Source organism: Artemia sp. Qi Xiang Cuo, chromosome 11, assembly GCF_049724085.1.
Source record: "Artemia sp. Qi Xiang Cuo chromosome 11, ASM4972408v1, whole genome shotgun sequence".
Classification (NCBI taxonomy): domain Eukaryota; kingdom Metazoa; phylum Arthropoda; class Branchiopoda; order Anostraca; family Artemiidae; genus Artemia; species Artemia sp. Qi Xiang Cuo.
In genome coordinates this window covers 26,963,344-26,988,163 of record NC_142804.1, presented here as the reverse complement: position 1 = coordinate 26,988,163, position 24,820 = coordinate 26,963,344, and the positions used below count along the sequence as shown (strand labels likewise).

Genomic DNA, 24,820 nt, shown 5'->3' with positions numbered 1-24,820 from the left:
CCTAGTCCCTGGAGACATCTTAAAGACAAATTTACCGGGAGTGGCGAGAGTTTTCGTGAAACTTATTCTATTCAGGTTGTGATAAACGGGTTAGATGATATAGCTATCTTATTGTTTTTCCACTAGTTTTTTCCAAATAAATTATTTGAAAGAGTTATTGTCTGAACCACTATTAGTTGTGTTTATCATAGGGTCATCAATAACTACGATCTATGTTAGTGGCACTCTCTTCAGCATTTTTGGAGAAAAGAAAAGTTTCAAGCACATGAATGCACTGTAATAATCCAGATAATCCATTTTATGGAAAAACTGGATGAAAAACTCAATTTAGACGAGTAATGCTGTCCCTTTTTTTCAATTTTCTCCAAAGAAAAAAAAACTGAAGATTTTTCCTCTTTTCTTTTTCTGTTCCTTTTTTACGCTATGAACAAAGACTGCTCAGAAAAAAAAAGAGAAGAAAGTACTCTGTGGGACGAGTTCCCATTTTATACAGTAAGCACCATTTGTGTTTTAGCGGGTTTTTAGGAGGGGAGGGCTGGAAAGTTGACAAGAGTGGAAGTGCTGCGCAAAGCCGGAAATCAGCACCGACTAAGTAAAATCAAAATTTCTTTTTTATAATTGATAAATGGTATTAGATCCAGCATTTCATGTTGGAGAATTTAAAGATGCGGAAAACCACGCGGGGGTGCTCCCAAGCGGATTGGCCAGTATTTTGAATTTGAAAAGCTTGTTGATGAATACGAGCGACGCGAAGCGTCGTGAGCGGCAAATTTTTGGAAAATGACACTTTTTATACAAAATTGACACTATTTTGCTTCCCAAAGTGGCACCAAAAAAACCGGCTGAGTGGCAACCCTGGTCTTCATTTTCAAAGGCTTTGGTAAAGTTCATTTCTGATGCAAATGAATGTTAAATTGCTGTTAGGCCTAATATAAACCTTACCCAAAATCAATTGGTTTTACCCATCGTAGGCTAGGTTCTTGCCTAGTTAATTAGGTAAAATATTTAGGTAAAATTCTAGTTTAGCTACTTTTTCTTATCTTGGAAAACGGTTAGGTTAGGAAAATGGGTAAATTTCTAGGTGGCCCTATAATAGACTAGGCTATAGCAGTCAATATATACCAAATCATATTATTGAGCTAGGACTAAAGTGAATACACCATTCAATGCCTTTTTTATGCTGATTAGGAATATAATAAGCATTTCTATTGGAAATGTATTTCAGCCCCCCCCCCCGCTATATAGGCTATACCTAACCGGTAAAATTCTACTTTAGTTACTTTTATCTATATTGGAAAGGGGTGAGGTTAGGAAACTGAAATTTTCAGGAATGGGTCTACAGGCTAAAATATGTCCAGGCAATGTAGTTTGAAGTAGCCCACTTAGGCTATCTTCTCTCCTTCTGTCTCTCGAGGATTCTGAAATTTGCCTACATGATAGGTTTATACCTTTTAAAATTTTGACGAACCAATATTTTACATTAATTTTCTGTTATAAGATTCTTTTTCTCTGGCTTTAGTTCTCAAAATGCAATTCCTATTATTTGAGTAGTATTTTAAGCCATATCAATGTTAATTTTCAAAATTTATGAAATGTATTTGCATATCTTTAAAACTCTATAAATCAGGATTGAGCAAAATTGTGAAGGTGAAAACAATTTTGTTGGACTTCATTTTAAGCAGAAGATATATTTTACAAGGTTTCACTTTTATAACACACAGATTTTTAAAGGCCATCAAAGGTCAGGACCCTCTAGAGGGAGAAGCAGTGGAGGTAGGTACTTCAAAATACCTTCCCTCAACATACTTTAGCCTGTAGATCTATCCCTGAAAATTTCATTTTCCTAAGCAAACTCCTTTCCAAGATAGCCAGAAGTAGCTAAAGTAGAATTTTACCTACCTAACCTAACCCTGAATGGTCAATATATACCAAATCATATTGTTGAGGGTCAATATATACAAAATCATATTATTGAGTTAGGACTAAAGTGAATACACCATTTGATGCCTTTTTTTATGCTGATTACAAATATAATAAGCATTTCTATCAGAAATGAATTTCAGCCCCCCCCCCCTATATATGCCAATTCAGGGTTAGGTTAGGTATAGCCTATTTAGGGGGGTGGGCTGAAATTCATTTCCGATAGAAATGCTTATTATATTCATAATCAGCATAAAAAAAGGCATCGTATGGTGTATTCACTTTAGCCCTAACTCAATAATATGATTTCGTATATATTGACCTTATTGAGTTTCAAATAAAGTGAATACACCATTTGATGCCTTTTTTATGCTGATTACAAATATAATAAGCATTTCTATTGGAAATGAATTTCCGCCCCCCCCTATATGGGCTAAACCAAACCTAACCAACCCCTTACGTGGAACTATTCGGGGGGGGGGGGCTGAAATTCATTTCCGATGGAAATGCTTCTTATATTCGTAATCAGCATAAAAAAGGCATCGGATGGTGTATTCACTTTAGTCCTAACTCAATAATATGATTTTGTATATATTGACCCCCTGAAGGGGCATATTGAGGGGGGGGGGCTGTAAGTCATTTCCGATAGAGATGCTTACTATATTTATAATCAGCATAAAAAAATGGCATCAAATGGTGCATTCACTTTAGTCCCAACTCAATAATAGGATTTTGTATATATTGACCCCTATAGCTAGGGTGAAAGTGAAAACATCATTTGATGCCTTTTTTATGCTCTTTGATAGCCCTTAAAGGGGCCCCAAAGGTATTTTATTTTTGTAACCACACAAAGAAGCTATAACATAACCTAACCTGCAAAATACTTGATTTTCAATTCAAATTGTTTTCCTACCATTTCAATTTTTTCAAATGCCATCAACAAAAATAGTGCTGAATTTTGTTTTGAAACTTTGCTCTCAACAATTCAGGGTAGGCTATATATTTACATGTTATAGTTCAGGCGCCAAGACCTAAAAATGTGACATCTCCATGACACATCTGTTTCATGCAATCTGATAACAGTTTCTAGTCATACCAAACCCACTGATTACAATTGTACCTGGGAATAGGTACCTGTGAGGGACATCCACCATATGGCTAATATGGGAGTAAACTTCATTTGTGATGCATATGGATGTTATATTTAGATTGAGGATGCAATTCTAGGTCTATCTTTACACAGTAGGGGGGTGGGGGTATATATTCTGTGAATATATAGGCTCTAAGAAATTCATAAATTTACACTGTCAAATTAGCCATCTGGTGGTATCCCACCTGTGAGGGGTGATTGACCCTTAAAAATGACCTGAAAAATTAAATATTAATATCAAGCAAATTTCACTTGAAGCACATTAAATTTTGGTCCTTTTAGCTGCAGCTCAACCTAACTGAGCAAAAATGTAAGCAAGTTAGTGATAAAAAAAAATATAAAAATAAAAAGCCTGAATGTTATCTTTAGTTGATAAATTGAATAAAGTTTTGCAATTAGTGTGTTGAGAAATCATTTATAATCATTACAATGTTTAATTATTTATAAAACACAAATGAACATTTGCAACTGAACAGGAAAAATACTGGTCAAGGGTAAAAATTAAATGTTCAAATTTAAAATTTTCAAGAAAAGTAGACAGTAGAAACTTAGCCAGTAGTGGTTTTGATAATAAAAAAACAAGAAAGAAAATGCAGTACTTACTCAGTCTGGTGAAAAAAAAATTAAAAAAGAGGTTATCCAGTCAAAGAACCATACAACATTTGATATAGATCATAAAATGAAAATATATTGATAGATAATAAAATCAAAGTAGCTAACATCATCAGAATCCAACACACATGCACCTCCACAACTACAAAGCAAGCTACAATTTTTAGTTAATGATATGACACCTTGGGCTTTGCTGAATACCCATGCAAAGTTGTAGGGGCATGGATGATTGGATGGGGTTTTAGAGCCTGAAGCAGGATATGGAGTTGGAAAAGGACATGCTTTATGTGGAACTGACAAGTGTTCTCGGCTGGTAGAATGTTTTTTAGACCTTTCTTCCTATGGAAGAGATGGACTCAAAGAACATTGAGTGACGTAAAGCCACCAGGCTTCTTAATGTACACAGCAACAACTAGCTTCCTGCACACCTGTGTCATTTCTTGTTCAAGTGAAGCTAAGTTTGTAATGTCACTTTCTATCTTCTTGCAGATGTGCCATACTTTTCCAGAAGTTTTTTTCTTCTAAAACCTAAAACCTTGTGCTCCTATTGAAAGTCCTGATTTAGAAAATGCTTCTTCAAACTGAAGTTTCAGCTCACTGGACAAATAAATTCTCCCATCAAGAAACTTGCAATATAATTTGTCAAGTAGCTCAGCTGCAATGACTTCCTCCATTTTCAGTCTTTCATCTTGTTCATTCTGTCTTTTCATTAAGAGCACCATGCACTTTAGATGGTACTTAGCCTCAAGTCTTACTAAAAGAGCATGTTTACACCTCATCCACAGCTGAAATTCCAAATCTTTCTATTTTTCTACCTGCTTCTGAATATTATTCTGCCTTTCTAGAGTTATCTGCTTTACATTCATTTTCTTTTTTTGTGCTGCCTTTTAAGTGACAAAAAAGACAGCATGACTTGTATTCAAAGTTCCCTTCATGTGAGTTACTGTCTCTATGCAGAGCTTGCCTCCTTTTAGTTGAAAAACACTGGGATTGAGTTTGGTCAGAAGACTCCTGATGACTTTTGCAGGAATAGAATTTCTGGTGGCATACACTGTGCCAGAACAGATCTGTTTTAGAAAAAATAGGCTTTTTAAAACTGGTTTTCCTAAGCAATTGCAAACATTAATCTGAGAAGTTATTATTATACTAACATTTTACTGCAATAACTGGCCAAATATCAATTTCGTCTGAAACGTCTTAGCAACAACAACTTAGTAACACGTGACCTGTGTCCTAAAGTAATCAAACACTGTATCAAGTGTGTAACATCAACAGTAACAAGTGTGTCTGAAAGACTTGTATTCAAACATTTCTCCATGCATGTTGCTGTCTCTGTAAAGTATTTGCTTTCTTTTAATTGACAAGCGATGTGATATAGTTTGATTAGAAGACTCCTTGTGACTTTTGCAGGAATAGAATTTCTGGCGGCACACTCTGTGCCAGAACAGGTCTGTTTCAAAGAAATAGGGCTTTTTTATATATTTTTTTCAATGCTCTGGAATATAATGTATAAGAGCAATTCAAGTGAAATATCTATACGTTTATGTAAAAGACCACTTTTAATTGGCTGATGCAATAGGCATAATCCTGTTCGAAATACTGTATGCTTTGGACAATGCATTAGCTTCAGGCTTGTTGAAGCTAGTTGACCCATCCTTTTGAAAGAAATTCAAAGCTAAATTACTATTAGAGCAGAATAGAGCTTTTGTCCCTTACATGATATTGCAAGGATACACTTTAATGCAACCATAGATTGTAATAATATAGATTGAATTCGATCTACTTTTGATTATTAGTGCATTTAAAATTGTTATTGGTATGTATAGTTAAAATGATTCAAGCTAATATCTATAAAGAAATTTTAGAGTAGCCTAGTTGAACTAAATGAATAAAACTTTAAGGAAGAGATCCAAAGCCTCAACAATGTCATGGGATGGTGCTTTTTAAGTATTAGCCTCATGAATTTTCCTCTTCAGTGGACCTTAAGGTTTAAAGACTTTGGGTAATTTTTAATGTTACAAAAGTAAAATCTTCAGAAATAGGTTCACACTTTAAAAATAGGGTAAAATTCTATTTTAGCTGCTTTTGGCTATCTTGGAAAGGGGTTAGGTTAGGGAAATGAAAATTTCAGGGATGGGTCTACAGGCTAAAGTATGTCCCAGGTAGGTATTTTAAGTACCTACCTCCACTCGTTCTTCCTCTAGAGGGTTCTGAAATTTGTCTACATGACAGGTCTATGACCTATTGAAATTTTGACAAAACAACACTTTACCTTAATGTTCAGTTATCAGTTCTTTTTCTCTGGCTTTAGTTCTGAAAATGGAATTTCTGTTATTTGAGTAGAATTTTAAGCTATACCAATGTTTTTTTTTCAAAATTTAGGAAATGTATTTGCATATCTATAAAACCTTATAAATTGGGATTGAGCAAAGTTGTGAAGCTGAAAACAATTTTGTTATAATTCTTTTAAGCAGAAGATCTACTTTGCTAAGTTTCACTTTTATAACACATGGATTTTAAAGGTCATCAAAGGTCGGGACCTTCTGGAGGGAGAACAAGTGGAGGCATGTACTTCAAAGTACCTTTCCAGGACATACTTTGGCCTGTAGACCCATCCCTGAAATTTTCCTGACCTAACCTCTTTCCAAGATAGCCAAAAGTAGCTAAACTACAAATTTACCATAAAAAGCACTACAACAGCCTTGTGTGTCTTGCTTGATCCTTGATATAACTTGAAATTCTGGAGTCATAATAGAAATTGTGCTTTTGAAACTTAGACCAAAGAAATCAATAGGCTAAACAGCCAAAACTAAGTTAGGTAATTTCTGTCAAAATTTACATTGTCCTGTCTTTAGATCTGGCCTACATGTCATCTAGGGTAAAAGACCTCTTTTTGGGAAAGACCACTTTTCTTTGGCATTCTGGAAAAATAACAATGAGTTTTTGGACCATCCCTTTTTACTACAGCATGATGCAATGTGAGGGTAGTAACAAGAACCCTGCCTTCTTGGTCAAATTTTTACCAATTGCATAAATTAAAAATGTGGTCTCTGTTTTGAAAAGCAATTGAAGAGAAAAATTATATTTAATATTTGTGATTTAGGAGTATAGATATATATATATATATATATATATATATATATATATATATATATATATATATATATATATATATATATATATATATATATATATATATATATATATATATATATATATATATATATATATATATATATATATATATATATATATATATATATATATATATATATATATATATATATATATATATATATATATATATATATATATATATAGGCTATGCACTCTTTCAAGCCCTTAAAAAGGGGGGGGGGAAATGGTAGCTTAAAGAAACCCCCAAGGGTATAAGCTAGCTTATATGACACCCTAAAATCATTCCTGATAATCTCATTTTCCTACCTAACTGCTATTTTACAAGATAGAAAAAAAACTCATCTATAATTATGCCTATTGATGAAAAGAAACGAATTAAGCAAAGAAAAGGATTACAAATTTTCTCTAAGAAAAAAAAATAATTTTTACCTTTTTCATCAGAACTCAATACTCAATCCAAATATAATAATTTTTTCCAATACTAATTTTCTGCAATAATATATATATATATATATATATATATATATATATATATATATATATATATATATATATATATATATATATATATATATATATATATATATATATATATATATATATATATATATATATATATAGGCTATGCACTCTTTCAAGCCCTTAAAAAAGGGGGGGGAAATGGTAGCTTAAAGAAACCCCCCAAGGGTATAGGCTAGCTTATATGACACCCTAAAATCATTCCTGATAATCTCATTTTCCTACCTAACTGCTATTTTACAAGATAGAAAAAAAAATCATCTATAATTATGCCTATTGATGAAAAGAAACGAATTAAGCAAAGAAAAGGATTAAAAATTTTCTCTTTAAGAAAAAAAAATAATTTTACCTTTTTCATCAGAACTCAATCCAAATATAATAATTTTTTCCAATACTAATTTTCTGCAATAAGTTTAAACTTTATTTATTTCATTATTTCTGTTTATTTTTAAATTGCACACATTGCAGGAGCCTTGAACAGGTAGCAATGCAAAATTGTAAAAACAACTCTCAAGATAGTTTTTTCCTAATCTTTTAGGTCATTTCTAAGGGTCAAGCACCCTTCTGAGTTACCTATTCCCGGGTATAATCGTAATCAGCGTGCTCGATATGACTAGAAACTGCTTTCAAATTGCATGAAACAGATGTTTCACGACAACCTGAAAATACGTATCTGGTCTATTGGCGCCTGTATTGTTAGGGGGGCAATTATTGAATTATAAAGAGCATAAAAAAGGGCATCCCACTTTTGACATTATGCAAAATCTTTGGTTTAGATTAATGGTTTAATGGAAACTCAAGCAAGCACCAACAACAAAAAACATATATAAGCAAGCAAGCAATTATAAGCACAGGCAATGCAACATTAATAAGCAGGTTGTCAAGCACAGCATGTAAATATTCTTCAGAAATGAACTTTACCACAACACCCCCTAATGTGCAAATATACACCCTTAATTGGTAAATATAGGGGTGGGGACAAATATCATTTCCAACAAAAATGAATGTAAAATTTGGATTCAGGATGCAATTCTGACTGTAGAGGTAAGTTTGTTTCTTAGCTGCCTGAAGTCTGTTAATATAAACATTACCCCTGATTTCTTACAGTAGGCTATACTATTCAGTCAATTATACTATAAGGTTGCATATATATTTACAAGTAGGAGCAGAATGCAAATTGGGATTTAGAAATACCAACCATTTGAAAGAAGAGGATAGAGACAAGAGCATTGGACAAAAATCTTTTACAAGTGTACCAGCGCAAGTATTATTTGTACAACTAATTTAGATGTGCCTGCCAGGCTTAGCCAGTTCTTGCCAAAGGGCAAATAATAGTCTTTTAGCTTTTTGCTGAGCACAAATTCAAACTCTTTGCTCATTGCATTACAGGAATAGGAATGGAAAATTGAAATAGCATATTTTCCATGGTATTTTTCAATGTCTATTGAGATTATTGAAAAAGACATTTGGAGGTTATGGTAAATTTTTACCAAATCATATTGTTTACTTACAAATAAAGTGAATATACCACTTGATGCCTTTTTGTATGCTCTTTACAAATATAATAATCATTTTGGTTGGAAATTAATTTCAGCCCCACCCCTATTTCTACCAATTCAGGGTATATATTTGCACATTAGGGAGGGAGGGAAGTTTAATCTTACCTCTCATTTACATCAGAAATAAAATTAAGGGAGGTGGGGGTAAAATTCGTTTCCAACCACAATTATTATTATAGTCATAAAGAGCATAAAAAAAAGGCATCAAGTGGTATATTCCCTTTATTTGTAAGTCAATAATATGATTTGGTAAAAATTTACCGAGGTTACTACCAGATTTGGCATGCACTTGAAATTCGTAATAATCAATTATGAAACCACTATTTTACTTTAAAAAATAGTTTGTCTATACCTAATAAAATAAAAAGGAACGTCTTCTGTTGTTGAAGCTTTCTGTTGTTAATCTAAAAAACCAAAAAATGCCATCTCTCACAATCTGAACTATCTACAGGAAAATCTCACCTATCTCCATAGATGGCTGGTGGGACAATAGATAGTAACATGAATGACTAATGACATGAACACTAATACTTTTAACATATCTTATTTACATAAAGTTGCATTGTTGAGTTATTGTAACCCAATTTGGTAAGCTAACCTAATAGCCTAGTATTGTGTATGTACATGACTTTATTTCTGAAAATAATTTGGTTCCTCAGAGGACTGGATAGTTCTTGTAGCAGATCATCTGCTTGCCCATGGGTAATCATCCTGTTGAGAGTTTAGGGCCACCTGTATTCGTAATGCAGTTTGCTGCCCAATAAAGTGCAATTGTTATGTTTGTAATTTGGGAGCAAAATATTTTTCAATTTTTATTATATTTTTGTTTAATTCAATAGGAACTAAATGTACAAGCTAGAAGACATAAAACACTGATACTTGACTCGCACTGGATTTCAAGAGTAGCACCAATTGTTGGAGGCAGGAGGTGGTTTCCCCCCATATTTTTTATTTCTGGCTTTTGTGTTCAGTTTGAAATTTTTTTAAAAGAAATAAGAATTCTGCTTTTTGTTGGCTAAATATGATAAATAGTTGTGAATTTTAGGATTGTTATGCAATTTTTGTTCTTAGCAAAAATATCACTACATTTGCAGAAATTTCAGTTTAAATGCTTTAAATTTTCTAATATGATCAGTTTACTCATAGGAACTAAATATCTCTAGGCATTAAAAGTGAATTTTTTAAGCATCATTGCTGATATTAAGTGAAGCATGGTTAAGTTATAGTTACTTATTTCAGTCCAAAATCCTTAAATCTCCTCTATTTACCTATGCTATGCACTAGTATTGTGTTTAGTGTAAAATTGGGACTTTTAAAGTTTTTAAACTTCAAAATGTAATGTTTACAAAATTTTTATCTGATTGTTTGGTTAAAAAATGGAAAGAGGGCTTTTTTTCTTGAAACTGCTTAATCTGATGATACAAGTGTCTTGTCATTTTGGTGCAATTTATTATTTTTGACTTGTCACATAATTGTGTTATTTTTACAGAGAACAATAACCCTTTAAGGTGTTTGAAACTGGATTTTAACTCTATTTCTCACCACCCAGAGGTTGTTTTGTTTGTCTAATCAAATTATTGTAAGCTCTTTTTTTTTATTTGTGCTTGCATTTGCTTTATGCTCTAATCTTTACTAAGGATGAACATTTCCTGTGCTGTTAAAATCTTCATTTTCATTAGTTCAGTTTACTACTTCCTAATTTTTTTTTTCCTTTGATCTTAGTTTGACGTTTTGAGTAATGATGTGAAAAAAAATGTGTGTATGAATGTATGAGAATCAGCTGAATACTATCACTGAGTATTTATACTGTTGCTAATGTAGCACCAAAACCATTCCAATTTAAAGGGAAACAATATATTTTTCTTTTGCTAAGATTTAATTGGTGCTAGAAAGATAAGCGTTCTTGAATATATTTCTCTGTTAAATTTGCATCAATTTACTTTTTTTATATTTGTCACATTTCAGATGTTACATCTGATGGATTCCATGCAATATGGCATTTATTAGAGTTGCAAATATACCTGTCACAGTCAGTTTTGATGAAATAGTTGATGTTATTTTGAAGGCTGGGGCTAGTAGAGTGCATCAAGAAAAAACAACAAATGGACTTAACCCAAAAGGTTATGCCTGCTATGCTGAGTAAGTTTTAATTTAATCAAAGTGTATACACAAGTCTACTCCTTACTAATCAGATAATTTTCTGGATGAAGGGGTGAAAACAAGAAGATTTTCATTTTTAGGTCATTATTTCTCTCATTCAATTTGGGGGAACAATTTCAAATAATATCAATGGGGATCCAGCTTAGCCCCCCCCTTCACCCTCACTGTGTACACGCTTGACTCCCAAAAAAACTTAAAAATGTTCATCCTCCCATTTCTTATAAGGTGCTCTTTTGCGACCACCCATTCCATAAAAACTTTATATGCCCAGGGGCATAACTTAAAACCCTTCCCATGGGCTCTGGGGGAATGTGTCTATTCTAAAGTCCCTCATGCATTGCCTTTGTGATGTCATTCTGACAATTTGAGTCATTAGCTATTTGTTGACTGAAATAATATTGCCTGACTTTTGTTTTGCTGAATATGATTTCATTGAATGTCTCAAGGTTACCATTGTCAAACTGTTCATTATGATGAATGGTAAGCAAGGAGCAACTTTTGTCAATATAACTGAGGTTCTAAAGAGCAGAGTTTTGATAACAATATATGCATCAAGAGACTCAGATTTTTATATTTATTCCAAGTATGTAATACTCGTTAACTATAAAGCCACAGTCTTGCTGGATTGAATGATCAAATTCAAAACATCAGAGAACACTAGAGTTGAGGTTTCAAGTTCCAAGTAAAATAGTACAAAATTTCGTATGCTTACCAAGAATGATGGACTCGGATTTTTTTTCCTTCATCAGTTTGGATTTTACTGAACTATTTATTGTGTAATATCAGTAAATCTATCATTTGAAGGGGAATTGAAAGTTCTATTGCCCTTGTTAAGTGAAAAAAGAGATTGTGCTAAAAAAAAACTGCAATTTTGTACTGCTAAACAACAGTATCCAAGCACCAGGAAATGTCAAAGTCTCTCAAATATTTGCAACTTATCACCTCCGTAGTTACCTCCATTGTATGATGAGCTAAGATTGTTTTTAAAGACACCTTCAGAAAAAAGCTGTGAAAGAAGAGGCTGTGTCCTAATTATGCACTTTTAAGGTCTAAACGTCAAATAAAACATCGTCTGACACCCCCCCCCCCCCCCCTACGCCCAAAGGCTTGGAACGATGCATATTTATGTAAAGAGGGTCATTTACCTTGAATCTGTTATACATCATGCAAAACTAGGCAAAAACCTATGCATAGCGGTGTTTTATCAATCATCTATTTTTTGTTTGACTATAATTATCTATAGTATGTCAGCTAGTAGTTTTTTGGCACAAGGATATTCTATTTCATATATATTTTCTATTTTAGGTTCAATAATCAAAATGATGCTGACTTTGGTTTGCATAGCCTGCACCAGCTCCGTATCCACACAAAAAGATTAGTTGTAACTTATGCTGAAGGTTTGAGCCCACCTGTTAGGTAACTGGCTTTGATTTTTCCGTGGGGTTCACATTCATAACACGGATGTCGCTTCTTTCCAGAATTAATTGTAATCCAGAATAACATGTATAATCCAGAATAATCCAGAATAATCCAGAAGATCATGTAATCCAGAATAACATGAATTAATTTTCGTAGAGGAGGAGGGACACAATTTTGTCAAAAAAAAAATTTTGGTTGTCATATAATAGCTAAAAAAATCATTTGCATAGGAGATATCATGACATGTCTTTGGTCTAAATACTTTTCAAAGAGGGGCGAACATTTTTAAAGTAGTAACAAAAAGAAAAAGATGTATTGGAACCTCCAGCTTGTTTGCTAGAGGACTAGAAACTTTTGTTGGGAGCTGGATAAAGACACATTCTTACCTCACTTCCTGTCAGACAGAATCGCTCTCTAGCTTGCCTATACGCATTTTACTCATTTACACTCATCTTATTAATTGGCAGGAATCTAAAGTTTATAATTAGTAATTTTTTTTAGTTTGGTTTGTTCATTTTGGACGTTTATTGTTCTCCTGGTTTTTAGCTTCTCCTCTTATTGTTCCTTTTTTCCGCGTTTTACAGTGTACTTTTGTTCAAGTTTTTAATGAAGACTAAAGGTAGAAGAGGAAACACACCAAGTTTAAAAAAAAAATGTATTAAAAAAAAACAACTTAAAGGTCAAATTCTAGCCAAGAAGCAGGTCTAAAGCCAGTGAAAAGGATGAGAAAATACATAAATAACGAGAATATTTTGTTCTTCTTCCTCTTAGTGCGTCAAGTCTTCTGGAGTCCACTTTGGTCTCCTTTTGGCTTCATGATGATTTTTTATCTGTCCAAATATTTACTACCACAAATCAAAAACAATATCTGTCATCGCCATCTAAAATTTTATTCTTGAAGCTTCCCAACAGTTATTTTTGTGCCAACATGGGCAGCGTTTCCACCAAAGTGAAAAGAAAAATATTCCAGTTTTTTAGTTTTCTAGTTTTTTAGTTTTAGTTGGTCAAATTGGTATTCCAAATCCTATATCATCCAGAGTGAGTTTAAGATATTACCTCTTTTTTGGTTACTCGTGCGTCGATTTCGTGATAATTGATCTTTAATATCGTTTTTATCATTCTTTTATTTCCTACATATTATTTATAACAATAATAAATAGTTTTAATGCTATAATAGCACACAGGTAACAGTGGACGTCATACGACAAGAAAATATAACATTCGATAAAATGGATAAATAAATGAATTATCAAAACTTCACAGGGCATTTTTTGAACTTTTGAATTTTTAAGAAGTTTGTCATTGTCGTGCTTTATAAAGTAGGTAAAAAAGTACGATAGATACGGTTTCGATGCCTTTTGGAATGGAGGACAAAGGAATTGGCATGACACAGTGAGAATTTCTCTACGTGATTTTGACCGACTGGTTTGTGGCTGTTGAAATTCCGTTAAATCTGCGATGAGCATCGGAGTTTAGGCAATTTCTCCCAGAAGGCATTGTAAGATGGTGACACCTTTCAGACGGCTTCTGAAGCCTCAGTGTCTGCAGGTTGTCCTCATGAGATGTGCAATTTCCCTGATTTATTTTTCAGAATATATTTTTATGCTGATTCTGAGAAGGCCAAATTAATTATTTTCCCACAAAAAGTTATTACCCAAGGAATATTTGCTTTCCCAAAAAGGGAAGGAATGCGGCCCTGAAAAAAGGATTATCTTGGAAAAATTTTTAGCGTGACATTCGAAATGCTCCTAAAACAGAAAACATCCAGCTGTGATTAATAAAAATGCAAAATTTTGTATTTTTCTCGAAAAGAACGGTCATGTATTTTGTTTTCATTTTTTTTTGTCAGGGGTAGCTTTATCGAGCGACAGACCGTAGAAAATTGGGAGAGAGCTCATTTGAACGAAAATTTAAAACTCTGGTGGCCTTTATGAGCAACGGATGTGATCAAGCTACAGCTAATTGGCAATTTCTTACATTTCCTGCCAGGCCTGAATATAGTCAAAGTGCTATCGATAAAAAACTCAGAGATAATTAATTGACTATCGAAAGGCCATTTAATAGCCTCCCAGTTTCTGAGAATGTACGTGTGTGGGCTGGCGCGTTCATCCCCAAACAGCTAAACAGTCCATATAGAGTTAACTGTTTCTGTAGACTGTATGTCCAGTAAAACTAATGGTCATACAATACTGCATAGTTGCGGAATTAGGGCGGGGGTCAGTACATCTCTCTTGGGGGGGCGGGGGATAAACATAAAAAATATGTTGATCTGGTGTCTTTTAAATTTTGATGAGTACTGCTTCGGATAAATACAACACAAAACTTTATTTCAGTCTGAAAACACTGTGTGTTAAAAAGAAGAAGAAAAGAACATTTGCGCAGATAGCTTAACAATCTTCAAAAGGCTCGTAGAGATTCTTCCAAATTGGTATCGAATGCCTTAAAATTAGAACTCTTATGCATTTTCAGAAGAATTCAATCTTCAACGCAGGGAAACACGGGAGACTAAATGAAGGTATTAAAATGCAGGGCTCATGAAATCTTTTAAGCTTTCGTTATTTTTGGATTTAGTATGCAATACGGGTGCTGAGGGTATATCAGCTCCCTTCTTATCGGGAAACCAGTTATATTAACGGAAACGTTAGTTTCTGAAGAGGGTTTTAATACAAGTCTGAAGAATGTATTTGAAATAGGCAAGCTGCTCAATTGGCTACTACATGAACTTCATAACTTCGTTTTGACTACCCCACTTTGTGTCAAAGAAATTTGAGTTTTTCGTTTTTTTCTATTTTACAAATTTCAAATTCTATTACAAATTCTTTCAAATTACAAATTCTATTTTATATATATATATATATATATATATATATATATATATATATATATATATATATATATATATATATATATTTTTTTATATATATATATATATATATATATATATATATATATATATATATATATATATATATATATATATATATATATATATATATATATATATATATATATATATATATATATATATATATATATATATATAAATATATAAATTAAGCAAAATACTAACCCGGAAGGTTTTCACCTAAAAGTGCAAAGTTGGCCCTTTAATCCAATATCATGATGGAACAAGACTAACACGTTTTGAGTTCATATTGGCTCACTCGAATCGCCAGAAAGGAGCCGAAAAAGATGTGAGAGCTAAATGCATAAGTTCCAACACGAATTATTTTCGTGTCCCCAGGTGGCGATAGGGAACCCTCTACAGATATGTAGGGTACCTCCCTAGGAGGCACGGACCAAGGGTGGACCTTGTCCCTGGGGGGTCCATAATAAAATCTTGGGCAGCCTTGCCAAGGGTCATAAATACAGGCAAAGGAGGACGAAGGCCCCTCAAATGTACACTCAAAAGGGTCCACAAAAGTCCCATGAGTTGCAACCCTTCTCCCATAAATGGGTTAAATTGCATGGTGATGCAGAACACCATCGCGGGAGGATCCTCTTTAGGAGGACAACTGTGGCAGGGTGTAATATCCAGATCTATGGGCAACGGCCTCTGCAAAGGGCTGCCTTGACCTTTTCGGGGTACCTGCAAGACTGGGGACCTTGCGGTCAACGCTATTCCCACTTGAGGAGTGGCGCCCCTCGAGGAAATTATAGCCTAGTAAACGACACAACATTCGCACGGGATTCTGACTAATGGACAATTCATCTGGGCTTGGTATGTTTTGTTGGGCGTCTTTTGGCTGGAAAACATATTCCTAGCTATTTTATCTACTATGGGTTACCTCCCCGTAGTAGCATAATATTTGTAGGCATGAATATATGATGGGTCGGAGATATTAGGCTTCAGACTGCTTGTGCAAGACTTCGACTCTTGTTGATAAAAGAACATCGCCAAGTGCTGAAAACCATGTTGTGACCAAGATGGCCCAGGATTGCACAAAACCTCCATTCACGGATGTCCCAGGGACTTCTTGCTGGCTGGTTCTAAGCTGGCTTTAGCACTTTGGTGTAGACTTAAGAAGATACGTGATCCCCTTCCTGCACTGGTATCTAGGATGATTGCTTTTCCCGAGGTCAAAATAATTTAAATGATTTAAAGAACACGAAAATTGGAACTTGGAATGTTACGACATTAAAAAATTACTATCGTATCGCCATTTTGACTGACAAATTCAGACGAATTCTATTCAAACTGGACTTATTAGGAGTTTCATAAACTCATATCCCAGGGGTAGGAACTATGAAGTTAGGTGATGTAGAATTTGTTGACTCAGGTAGGAAGGATGGGGTACATAGACAGGGAGTAAGGCTCATGATGAATGAGGAATCTACTAAGTCTTCTTTAGGCTGGGAAGGTATTAATAATAGAATACTAATTGCTCATTTTATGACTAGAAAGTTCAGGGTATCAATTATGGTAGTATACGCCCCTGTAGAACCGACTGACAGAGATACTAGTGACTCAGATGAATTTTACTTACAGTTACAGGAGCAAATAGACAAGGTCCCAGGTAGAAATATGATGTTATTACTGGGAGATTTTAACGCCCAGGTTGGTAGAAACAGGGATAGATGGTTTCCCAGCCTAGGTAAATTTGGTGTTGGAAAAGAAAACAGTAATGGGTACAGACTTTTGCAATTTTGTAGGTATAAAAATCTAGTTATAACCAATACGGTGTTTGGTCATAAAATGGCTCACAAGTTAACAGGGTATTCACGTGGTGGTAAGACAGCAAACCTTATTGATTATATTATAGTAAATCAAAGACCGGCAGGATCAATACAAGATAATAGGGTACATAGGAGTGCTGTTATTGATGTTAAAAGTAAAGATCACCATCTAGTAGTGTTAGGGTAATTTTAAAGCTGACATTTTAGAGGGGTAACAACCTCCCGAGAAGTTTAGATGTAGGTAGACTCCAGGATGAGAATTTGAGAGAAACTTTCCAGGAACAGTTGAATACTAAATTTGAGAGTTTAAAATTTGATAATGTAGAAGATGGTTGGAATAATTTTAGAAAAATAATTTGTGAAGTTGGAAGAAAGCTAAAACTGCAGCTAAGAATATTAGTGAAAAAGCTTTATGTTTAATAGAAAGGAGAAAGGACTTGTACAAGAATTATCTGAGTGATAGATCGTATGAAAACAAAAGAAATGTAAAGAAAGTGGAGAAAGCATTAAAATAGGAATTAAGAAGGTGTGAAGTGGAGGCCATGGATAAAATTGCCGAGGATCTGGAAGATGCAGCTAGACAGCATAATAGTAAAATATTGTACTGGCACGTTAACAAATTGAGAGGGAGTAGTCAATCCGGACTTGTCCCAGTTAAAGATAGGAATCGGGTCACAATTACCGATAAGGAAAAAACTAAAGCGAGATGGGGCGAACATTTTGAGAACTTGCTAAACCGAGATAGAGTTGCAAGAAAAAATATAGAGGAAAATGAAAAAGTTTGTGATACCTTGGATGTGAAGGAAGATTTGTTTTGTGAGGAGGAATTAGCAGCACTACTAAAAGGATTATATAATAATAAGGCTACAGGTGCTGATAGGGTGGTAAATGAGTTTCTTAAGTATGGTGGCTCTGATGTTAGAAATAAGTTATTGAAGATTATGAATATGATTTTTGAAAAAGGGGGAAGTACCTAACGATTTTAGGAAAACATTAACTAAGCCACTTTATAAGGAAGGTGATAAAAGTGCGTGTGGTAATTATCGAGGCATTAGTCTGGTCTCTGTAGGTAGCCAATTCCTTAATAATATGATACTTTAAAGACCGAGAGATGCCGCAGACAAAGTTTTAAGAAAAGAAAAGTGCGATTTTCGAAAAGGTAGAGGAAGTGTCAACCAATTTTTCACTCTTAGGCTAATAGTTGAAAAATGCCTGAATTTTCAAACACCTTTGGTCCTCAGTTTTATATATTATGAGCAAACTTTCGATTTTGTTGATAGAAGAGCTTTAGTAAAGATCTTATCCTAGTATGGTATGCCAGAGAAATACATTAAAGTGATTAATGCTATGTAAGAGAATAACACTGCTTCGGTTAAGGTAGGAAATGAGCTAAGTAGCTGGCTTTATATTAAATCAGGAGTTAAGCAGGATTGTGTTCTATCTCCCTGTATCTGGATTATTTTGATGGACTTTGTTTTAAGGAGCACAGGAAAGGCAATGGGAGACCACGGAATCAAATGGGGAGGAAAAAGCCTCCTGGACTTGGATTATGCTGATGATTTAAGCATCCTAGATGAAAATGTGAACAAAATGAATGAGGTTTTAGAGGTTTGGCGTGTTCAGGGTGCAAGAATCGGGATGAAAATTAATGTTAGGAGTACTATATCACTGAGGCTAGGAATAAATGAAGATGAAAATGTGAAGTTGGGAAATGAAAATATTGATCAGTTGGGCAGCTTCACCTACCTTGGTAGTATTATTAGTAAAGATGGTGGGAGCAGTGAAGATGTTAAAAATAGAATAGCCAAGGCTCAGGGTGTTTTTTCACAGTTAAAAAAAAGTCTGGAAGAATAGGAAGATAAGTGTGCAAACAAAGATTAGAATATTAGAAGCTACAGTGATGACAGTGGTCAAATATGGATCTGAAGTATAGACGCTCCGAAAAGTGCATGAAGATTTGCTAGATGTTTTCCAGAGAAATTGCTCAGGAATTGTTCTGGGTACCAGGCTGACTGACCGCATTTCAAACAATAGGCTATACGAAAAATGTGGTTCAATACCGCTCTCTAGGACTATAATGAAAGAAAGATTGATGTTGATAGGAACTTTGTGCGGATGAAGGTTGAAAGATTGCCGAAGATTCTTCTTTTCGGCCAACCATCTAGGGCCAAATGGAAGGCCGGTCGTCCCTGTTTGGGGTGGGAGGACGTCATAAAGAAAGATTTAAAGGAAATGGGAACTTCGTGGGTGGGTGTAAAAAGGGAGGCCTTGAATAGATTGGGATGGAGGAGGAGCGTGCGTAGCTGTGTTGGTCTCAGGCGGCTTGGTGCTGCGGTGAGTTGTTAGTAGTAGTAGTAGTATTTTCTTTAGGAAATAAAGAAGTAAGTAAAGAGCGATATGGGCACATATATATATATATATATATATATATATATATATATATATATATATATATATATATATATATATATATATATATATATATATATATATATATATATATATATATATATATATATATATATATATATATATATATATATATATATATATATATATATATATATATATATATATATATATATATATATATATATATATATATATGTATATTTAAGAATGGCACTTCGTATAGAAAGATTTGTCGTTGAAACTTCTCAAAGGTCTCATTCCCTTGGAAATTAAGAGTTCTAGTGCGCTTTTTAATAGTAGAAAGTGACTGGAAGGTAACCAGCCCATCCCCCACGCCCTTCATTTCCCCAAATACATCCAATCACAATTTATAGATAGCCGTTTTGTTCAGTGTAGTTGAAAGGTCTAGTAATTAAGTCTTTGAGGATGACAACTCCTCCCCCCCCCCCCAACAGCCCTCAGGGTAAGGGTTGTAAGTTATACTCGAGAGTATATAAGTTCTTATGGAAACTGTGGTCGTATAAACTTCGGAGAGGGCTTATTGGATTGGAGATCAGAAGGTCTAATGCCCATTTTAATAGTCAAAGTGATCGTAGGGAAAGTAGCCCCCCCCTCCTCACGTCCTATTTTCCCCAAATGCATCTGATAGAAATTTTGAGGTAGCCTTTCGTTCAAAAACAGTGCAATGATCACATAACTTAGAAAAGAAACAAATTAGGCTTCAATTTAACCGGTTTGCTAAATTCTTTATTGGTGTTCCTCCATGGTTCCGTAACTCAAACATTTGTTAAAAACACCATGTCTTTGATATATCCGAGAAGATGGAAGAATTATCGGCTCAATTAGAAAACCGTTGTAAGAAAATATAAGATTTTCTGCTTAACCATTTTCTATATTTTCTCATTTTCTTTGCTGAAAACCTATTTTATGACAAATATTTTCTTTTTTACTTAATATTGAAAATAAACATTAAAATTATTGTAACATTTTGAACTGATGTGCTTTCAGCAATTAAAATCATTATGCATCAAATATTCATTTTAATTTATTAGCTCTTTTTAAAGTTGTTAAAGACGAATATAGTTTCACTACAAACAAGTGTTGGGATACTGCCTCCTTTCCTAACTGTAAATAAAAACCAAAAGCCTACTGCGTCATTGGCGCTTAACTGAAAACGAATTATATTACAAATATTTTATTTTACAGTTCTTACAGCATTGAAAAAAAAAATACAATTACAGTCAGATAAATTCTTGAACTGATAGATCTTTCAACAATTAATATCATTATGCATCAAATATTCAGTTTGATGTTATTTATACTTTCCAAGACTGTTAAAGACCCATTTAGTTTTCAGTAAAGCGGCAATGTCGCAGTAGGTTTTAGACTTTTATAGAGAGAGAAGGTGATACTCAAACTCTTGTTTGTGGTGATTTTTGTTCGTTTGAAGCTTGTTTTGCATATTCAATTTAAGTTTCACTCGTTTTAAGATTTATTTACTAATTTACATCAATATCTATTGTATGTTTGTTTACATTGATTGTTTATTTAATTTCTGTTCGTTTTAAGTTTCATTTATAATTCAATAGGAAAATATTTTTTTTTCGGTTTAAGCTTGATTTTCATATTCAATATGAGCATTACTCGCTTTAAGATTTATTTATTCATTTATATTAATACTTATTGTATGTTTTTGCTATGATTTTTTATTTAATATCTGTTCGTTTTGGGTTTCATTTATTCTTTAATAGTAATTTCTGGTCGTTTGAGTTTGAATTTTAAAAGGTTTTTTGTATCTGGTGAACTTAAGTTCAAAATGGCCTTTACTTTTCTTTGAAAAACTTATTTTTCGGAAAGTTTTTTTTTTAGTTAATTTTTGTTCGTTTTTGATTGCAAAAAAATTTAAGTTTTCAAAAATTCCTTATTTCAAAATTAAACTTTAAAAAAAAACAACAAATATTCACCAAAGTATCAAAACTGGTATCAAAGTAACAATATCAAAGTGGAAAAATGGGTTTGTGTCAACCTCGGAGTTTTTATTATCTGATGTTTGAACTACTTGTAACAAAATTGCTATCTCAAAATATTTATCGGATGGGTTTGGAGAAAAAGGGCGTGTGGGGACTAATTAAGCTTCGGTCTCTTTTGACTCTTTAAAAGTGAACTAGAACTATCTATTTTCAATCAAATGAGCCCTCTCTGAAGTTTATACGCGTATCCCTTCTATAAGAACAATATATATCCCCAAACTATAACTTTCTAGTGCCCTTTTTAATAGTCAAAAGTGATTGGAGGGCAACTAGCCCCCCCCCCACGCCGATCCTTCCCCCAAACACATCCAATCAAAATTTTGAAATAGCCATTTTGTTCAGCGTATTGATTTTCAGATAAAAAATTGTTTTTGAAGAGGAGACTCCCCAACAACCCTCAGGGCAAAGTTTTTAAGTTATACCAGGGGGCATATAAGGTTTTTATTGAAGGCGGTGTCGTAGAAACTTCAAAAAAGGCTCATTCGATTGGAAATTCAAAGGGCTAGTGCCCTTTTTAATAGTCGAAAATGATTTGAGGGCGACTAACCCCCTTCTCACGCCCACCTTTTCCCCAAACACATCCAATCAGGATTTTTAGACAGCCATTTTATTAAACGTAATTTTAAGTTCTGGAAATTAGGTCTTGGAGGGTGACAACTCCCCCACAACCCTCAGGGCAAGTGTTGTTAGTTATGCCCTGGGGGCATATAAGGTTTTGTATAGACAACATTGTCGTATAATCTTCAGAGAGGGCTAATTTGGTTGGAATTTGAAAGTTCTAGTTCAGTTTTTAAGCGTCAAAATAAAGTGGAGGGTAACCAGCTGCCCCCCCCCCCTAAACCCTGTTTTCCCAAATGCATCCAATAAAAATTTTAAGATAGCTATTTTGTTAAAAATAGTTCAAAGATCATATAACAAAAGTTACGGTATTGGCACAACCCGCCAGGGCCCAGGGGCAGGCGTTGTAAGTTATTCCCTGGGGGCATGTGTGGTTCTTATGGAAGGGGTGCTCGTATAAACTTCGGAGAATGTTCAATTGATTTGAAATTGAAAGTTCTAGTTCCCTTTTTAAGAGTCAAAAGAGATCGGAGGGCAACTATCCCCTCCCCTCCTCCACGCCCCATGCCCCAAATCAGATAAAAATTTTGAGCTAGATATTTTGTTAAAAATAGTTCACAGTTCTGATAACGAAAAACTCCGGTGTCGACCCCCCCCCCCCTCTCAGGGTCGGGGCAGTCATCGTAAGTATTGCTCTGGGGGCATACATGGTTCTTATGGAAGGTATTCTTGTATAAACTTCAGAAAGGGTTCATTTGAATGGAAATTAAAAGTTGTAGTTCATTTTCTCAAAGTGAAAAAAGATCAGAGGGCAACTAGCCCCTCCCGCCCTCCACGCCTTTGGGTGTATTGTATGGATAAACCCATCCAATAAAAATTTCAGGTGACGATTTTTTAAAAAAATAGTTCAACCATCAGATATTAAAACTCCAGGGTCGACACAACCCCCCAGGACCCAGGGATAGGCGTTGTAAGTTATACTTTGGGGATATATATGGCTCTTATAGAAGGGGTACTCGTATAAACTTCAGAGAGGGCTCATTTGATTGAAAATAGAAAGTTCTAGTTCACTTTTAAAGAGTCAAAAGAGACCGAAGCTTAATCTAGTCCTCTCACCCCTTTTTCCGCAAACCCATCCGATAATAATTTTGAGATAACAATTTTGTTAAAAATAGTTCAAACATCAGATACTAAAAACTCCGAGGCTGACACAAACCCATTTTTTCACTTTGATATTTTTACTTTGATATCAGCTTTGTTACTTTGATGAATATTTGATTTTTTTTCTTGTTTGATTTTGAAATAAGGAATTTTTAAAAACTTGAATTTTTTTGTAATCAAAAACAAACAAAAATTAATTAAAAAACTTTCCGAAAAATAAGGTTTTCAAAGAAACGTAAAGGACATTTTAAACTTAAGCTCAGCAGATACAAATCTCTTTTAAAACTCAAGGTCAAAACGACCAGAAATTACTATTAAAGAATAAATGAAACCCAAAATGAACAGAAATTAAATAAACAATCATAGCAAAAACATACAACAGGTAATAATATAAATGAATAAATAGATCTTAAAGCGAGTAATGCTTAGATTGAATATGAATATCAAGCTTAAAACAAAACAAAAATAGTTTCCTGTTGAAGTATAAATGAAATTAAAAACGAACAGAAATTAAATAAACAATCAATGCAAACAAACATACAATAGATATTAACGTAAATTAATAAATAAATCTTAAAATGAGTGACTGAAAACCATTTGGCGCTTTACTGAAAACCAGTTTTATGACAAATTTTCTTTTGTACTTAACATTGAAAATAAATATTAAAATTATAGTAACATTTTGAACTCATGAGCTTTCAGCAATTAATATCATTATACATCAAATATTCAGTTTAATTTATTAGCTCTTTTTAAAGTTGTTAAAGAAGAATATAGCTTGCCTAAAAACAAGTGTTTGGATACTGCCTCCTTTCCTAACTGTAAATAAAAACCAAAAGCCTTCTGCGTCATTGGCGCTTAACTGAAAACTGATTATATTAAAAATACTTTCTTTTCCAGTTCTTACAGCATTGAAAATAAAAATACAATTACAGTGAAATAAATTCTTGAACTGATGGATCTTTCAATAATTAATATCATTATACATCTAATATTCAATTTGATGCCTTTTATACTTTCCAAGACTGTTCAAGGCACACAGAGTTTTCAGTAAAGCGCCAATGACGCAGTAGGTTTTAGACTTATACAGTGAGAGACGCAGGTAATACCCAATCTCTTGTGTGTGATGCTTTTTGTTCATTTCAAGCTTGATTTACATATTCAATTTAAGTTTCACTCGTTTTAAGATTTATTTATTAATTTACATTAATATCTATTGTATGTTTGTTTGCATTGATGGTTTATTTAATTTCTGTTCGTTTTTAGTTTCATTTATACTTCAACAGGAAAATATTTTTTTTTGTTGTAAGCTTGATATTCATATTCAATCTAAGCGTTACTCGCTTTAAGATCTATTTATTCATTTATATTATTATTTGTTTTATGTTTTTGCTATGATTGTTTATTTAATTTCTGTTCGTTTTGGGTTTCATTTATTCTTTAATAGTAATTTTCTGGTCGCTTTGAGCTTGAATTTTAAAAGGAATTTGTATCTGCTGAGCTTA

At 33.6% G+C, this 24,820-nt stretch overlaps 1 protein-coding gene across 3 annotated transcripts in view; it reads left to right on the top strand.

Moving 5' to 3' along the window:
• Window positions 1-864: 864 nt before the first annotated feature.
• Window positions 865-24,820, top strand: part of LOC148946822 (RNA-binding region-containing protein 3) — a 38,504-nt gene continuing 14,548 nt past the window's right edge. Inside the window, exons 1-3 of one of the 3 annotated variants that reach the window (XM_089096626.1) lie at window positions 865-880; window positions 10,864-11,037; window positions 12,364-12,474. In XM_089096626.1, coding sequence (XP_088952752.1) covers window positions 10,892-11,037; window positions 12,364-12,474 — 257 coding nt within the window. In that variant the 5' untranslated portion in view covers window positions 865-880; window positions 10,864-10,891. Of the gene's footprint in view, window positions 997-7,538; window positions 8,384-10,863; window positions 11,038-12,363; window positions 12,475-24,820 lie in introns of those variants that run through there. The other 2 variants (XM_089096625.1, XM_089096624.1) reach the window with 2 other exon arrangements.